This window comes from Xiphophorus hellerii, chromosome 14 (genome assembly GCF_003331165.1).
Source record: "Xiphophorus hellerii strain 12219 chromosome 14, Xiphophorus_hellerii-4.1, whole genome shotgun sequence".
In the NCBI taxonomy this organism is placed as follows: domain Eukaryota; kingdom Metazoa; phylum Chordata; class Actinopteri; order Cyprinodontiformes; family Poeciliidae; genus Xiphophorus; species Xiphophorus hellerii.
The window spans coordinates 20,062,071-20,067,243 of NC_045685.1; the positions used below are offsets into that span (position 1 = coordinate 20,062,071).

The 5,173-nt window shown below is 38.2% G+C and overlaps 1 protein-coding gene across 1 annotated transcript; it reads left to right on the plus strand.

Moving 5' to 3' along the window:
- Positions 1-2,011: 2,011 nt before the first annotated feature.
- Positions 2,012-4,809, plus strand: LOC116732422 (uncharacterized). Its single transcript, XM_032582570.1, has 2 exons — positions 2,012-3,316; positions 3,525-4,809. Exons 1-2 carry the CDS (start codon positions 2,479-2,481, stop codon positions 3,950-3,952), a joined length of 1,266 nt encoding a protein of 421 aa, XP_032438461.1. The 5' UTR covers positions 2,012-2,478; the 3' UTR covers positions 3,953-4,809.
- Positions 4,810-5,173: the final 364 nt, after the last annotated feature.

Genomic DNA, 5,173 nt, shown 5'->3' on the forward strand with positions numbered 1-5,173 from the left:
GCAGCACTTCGATTGAAAGTTACAAGTGGTTGTCTGAGAAGGGGATAAGATGTCGGCCAAATCATCGGTTATAAAATTTGGCTATTTAAATCACAAACAATACATTTGTAAAGCAACATTGAGAAAAAAGCATACAGCGCAATGTAAGTTCTGCAGTGCTTCACTATCAGAGACGGTGGGGACTACGTCCAACTTTTATCGACACCTTGAAAGAAAGCACAAAGAAAGGTAAGCTGTGTGTAAAAGTGATATTAGGAAAGCTAGCAAGTTAACGTAAGCAATTTCCTCGGTATCAAAATTATTCTACCCGGCCATCACACAGTTCTTATTTCAATATTAGCTACACATATTAAGTTAGCTAAAGTTATATATGTATGCTTTATCTTTTAGGGTGAATGTTCTCCTTTCTTATCCGCTATTTGCCACCTAGCTTGATGCACAAGTTGTCACCTAGTAGTGTTTGTGAAAACATGTCGGACATTACTGATTTAATTTAAAGAAGTGTTGATTCGTGTTGTGCATGGACAACGCTGTTTCAATTACAGCTTTCCTGAACATGTCTCCGTATTTCTGTCGGCTTCATGAGTGGATTGCAGCACATAGGTGGAAGCAGAGCAAAAATAAAAGTCTGAATAGATAATCGTAATATATTTTGGTTCTTGTTCAATACTTCTCATGAAGGAGAAGACTGATGTGGAAGTCTCTACCTATGTTTATTAATAACCATAATAAGGTGACGTACGTAACCATGACAGAACAATGGTTCGTAATGGTTCTGTCAATAAGTAAACATGACAGAACATAATGGTTCGTAATGGTTCTGTCAATAAGTAACCATGACAGAACATAATGGTTCGTAATGGTTCTGTCAATAAGTAACCATGACAGAACGTAATGGTTCGTAATGGTTACGTTCTGTAACGTAACCATGGCAGAACGTAATGGTTCGTAATGGTTCTGTCAATAAGTAACCATGACAGAACGTAATGGTTCGTAATGGTTACGTTCTGTAACGTAACCATGGCAGAACGTAATGGTTCGTAATGGTTCTGTCAATAAGTAACCATGACAGAACGTAATGGTTCATAATGGTTACGTTCTGTAACGTAACCATGACAGAACGTAATGGTTCTGTCAGCATGTGCTGGCTTGTGCTGGTGGGTAACCCCAATGTCTCCAAAGCCATCATATATAATTTATTAATGTGCCAAACCTGATATGCTTAACCTTAAATAAGTTGTATTTTCTTGCATTGGTCCTACAATTAACATTATTAAGGGAAGTAAGCAAATGCAGTTAACCTTGAGAGACTGAGTCGACTGGACATATAATAACATCCTGTTCCTAAGTTAGATTTTTTCTTTCTCATGAAAAACAATTATGAGACAGTGAATGAATTCATTCACTGTCTCATAATTATGAACTAAGGTCAATGTAAGTTACATTGACCTTAGGAGCTGGATATAGCTCCTGACATTGAAGATAAGACGTGGAGGTGATGCTCTGTTGTTTGGCTGTGGGAACTAGTCTATAGATATAAGCAGAGAGTGAAGAGACTAATATGCCTCACCTTATGAAAAATTAATAAATTAGTTGCTTTGTATGGATATAGGCAAATTACTTTTAGAAACCACATTGTTATGTTGCCATTTACAATTTCAGGTCAATAAGTAACTTTTTACCAGTTCACTCTCTATGGTTCATACCATATCAGTCATTTAACTTACTTGTTTATCCATTTCAAAAATGTGATGGCCAAAATACCATTGATTTGCATTTTGTTTATCTACATGCGTTTCTAGTAACATTACATTACACATATTTGACATGTATTTGTAAAGTTCCTACTTATTTTTAAGGTTGTTTTCTTATGTAATTGATGTTCATATGATCAGATAAACTGATTTCTATGTCCTATTTATTAGGTTCCTGGAATACAAGGCAGGGCAACAGAGTGATGTCACACAGCCAACAATATCGTTATTTACACAGAAAGTGCAGCTCTACAGCCCACAATTGCCAAGGCAGCAAGCCATCAGTGAAGCCATTGTTCAAGATTTGATCATTGGATGTTGTCTGCCCCTCTCCCTCGTGGAAAATGGACACTTTAAACACTTTCTTGAAGTCCTGGACAGTAAATACACACCAATCTCTAGAAAAACAGTTTCTGAGAGACGAATTCCAGAATTGGTCAGAAAAGTCAAGGAAACTGTCTTGGAGAAACTGAAGACCCAGTCGTCTGTGTCATTAACAACTGACCTTTGGTCTGATCGCAGGCTACGCTCCTTTCTTGGGGTGACTGCCCATGTGTGCTACAAATCTAAAGATTGCTATGCACTTGAATCCTACCTGCTGGACTGTAGGCGTTTTACAGGGAGGCATACTGGAGAGCACATTGCGTCTGCCTTTGAGGAGATCACTGAGGAATATGGTATTCGTGACAAAATTAGCTATATCATAACAGACAATGCACCCAATATGAAATGTGCTTTCAAAGTACACATGCCCCAGCAGCAATCTGATGACAGTGAGAGTGAAGAGGATAATTTAGATGACGAGCACTTGTGGGAGGACATTAATTCAGAGGAAGACATTGACTTACCATGGTCATCTGGTGAACGTCTTTCCTGCTTTGCACACTCTCTCCAGTTAGTTGTGCATGATGGTATGAAGGAGGTCAAGACCATTTCTCGCACCATAGCAAAAACGTCAAAGTTCGCAACCCTTTTACATAGCAGCTCACAATTTAAAGATAAGTTTGAGGCTGCATTTGGCACCAATAAAAGTGTTCCAGCTGCAAATACAACTCGTTGGAACAGTACATTTAAACAAGTACAGGCCCTTACAACTCTAGAACACAAATCACTCAGTGAAATGTGCAACAAAGACTATGAGGATGTCGTGTTCAGTGCGCGGGAGTGGAACCAGCTAAAGGAGCTATGTATAGTTCTTTCTCCATTTGCTGAAGCAACAGAGCTGACCCAAGGGGAAAGATCAGTGACTATTAGTATGGTGGTTCCAACTGTACTGGACTTGAACACACACCTCCTCAAGATGGAGGAGACCCGAATGCAGTGCCGGCCGTTGGTCAGAGCCCTCCAGCAGTCTCTGGTGAAAAGATTTTCTGGAATCTTTACAAAAACAAACATGGCCAAAGACAGTGGAAGAGAGGAACCTTTTAACCATGATGTGTACTTCTTTGCTGCCATGCTGGATCCACAGTTTGGCTTAAGCTGGGTGGATTTAGATGTTACCAACGGAGGTAATGCAGCATCGGTGAAGAAGTTCAGAGATGAACTTAAGAAGACACTGACAGGTTGGTATGCATTTTTCTTTGCTGAAAAAAAAGTCTTATTTGCAAAATTATAAATCTTAAAATGTCTCAAATTCGTAGCACATAAAGCCTTAAATCATAAAGTGGAATTTATAGTCTTCTTTTCATCAGTTTACTTTTGTCATAAACATTATTTTGTACACTCAAAGTTCTTGAAAACTAACACAGTCATTGTGTTTGTGTTTTTCAGACACATTGATCTTTGGGGTGGAGAACATGGAGAGTACAGATGACAAGTGCTCAGAAGCCATGAATGTGGATCCAACCAGTCATTCGCCACCAGCCAAATGCCCTCGACTTCTGTCACGCTACAAGGCACATAAGAAGCACAGCTCCTCTGTCCAGAATTCAAGTATTGCAACACAATTAAACAGATACTTTAATGATATAAGAGACTGTGACAGTGACAATGCTCTTGCCTTCTGGGGAGAAAACCAGTCCAAATATCCTCAACTGCACAATTTGGCTTTGAAAGTGCTATCCGTCCCTGCCTCCTCTGCACCAGTGGAAAGGGTTTTTAGTCGAGGAGGCATTGTAATGAGACCCCATCGTGCACGTTTAGGTGCAAAAATGCTGCAGTCTCTAATCTTTCTGAAGTGCAATGAAACCTTACTTTAAACTAATTTTATGTATCACCTACTTTATTTCAACCACTGTTCAACTACATGGTTATCCTTGTTCTCGAGTTTTGCCATTGACGTTTTCTAAAGCTTTGGCGTATTATGAAACTGCTTCCAGTTGTATAATTTTATTTTTGAAACGCATGCAGTTGGGCCTCTAAATGTCAGATTTCTTTATTATGTATGTTATGTATAAGTTGCTACATCCATTCAACAGCAGAGTTAAAGATGCAGTATGTAACTTTGTTAAAACAAAAAAATATCTTTGTAAAAGTTATATAGTTTTTTTTATATATTTATGTCACTATGTTGTGTCAGTATGTTATGAGACCGACAAGCTGTGAAAATATTGAGCTCCTCTGCCTTTTCTCCATGTTCCCAGTGCTAACTGGAGAAATACACTGCTTGGTCAAAAACAAACCATCTGATCCAGCAAAAGGGTCTTAGAACTGATAAAAGTCAGTCATGTTTTTGTGCACGTATTTCAATGGGGTTTGTATTTCTGCAGATGGCAGTAGTCGCTCAGGGAGGAAGTGAAGGAGATCAATCTTTTTTTCAACAAATTATCTGTCTCATAACATATTGTCACAACTTGGTGATAGATATAGATTTATTTAAGAAAAGTTATATAATGTAGCTATAATCTGTATACGAGAGAGAAACGAGAGAAATGATTGGCATTTTTTCAGTTTTACATATTTGCACATGGTTTTGAAATAGCACATTTAAAAACAACATAAATGTATGTACTGTTCATGAAAGGCAGAGAAAATACTATTTTGATCGACTTTGATTGTTTGAAATTCTGTGATTACAACATAGAAGTACTAAATAAAGATGTTTATGTTTATTCCAGTTCTCTGTGTAAAATATCTAGGTGTTTTTACGTGAATGTGGGTCTTTTAGATCAATTTTAGTGATTTTGATCATGTTTCACATTTTATTGTCACATACTGGCGCTGGTCTTGGTCTTGACTCGGTCTCGACTTCCCTCGGTCTTGGTCTTGACTTGGTATCGGACCCTAAAAGTCTTGGTCTTGTCTCGGTCTCGATACACTCTGGTCTTGGTCTTGTCTTGGTCTCGGGTTAGGTGGTCTTGAACACAACACTGGTGGAGGGAACCAAATATTTCAGCTGTCTGAAATAATCTGCTTCTCCCTCCTTAGCATAGAAATTAATTATTTCAAAAACTCTTTAGTTGTGTTTATAATCAGATTAT

Excerpts from the sequence above, each read along its gene's own strand:
- LOC116732422 (XM_032582570.1), top strand. The coding sequence starts at position 2,479 with ATGAAATGTGCTTTCAAAGTACACATGCCCCAGCAGCAATCTGATGAC. Across the intron at positions 3,317-3,524 it reads ACTTAAGAAGACACTGACAG|ACACATTGATCTTTGGGGTG; the intron begins GTTGGTATGCAT and ends TGTGTTTTTCAG.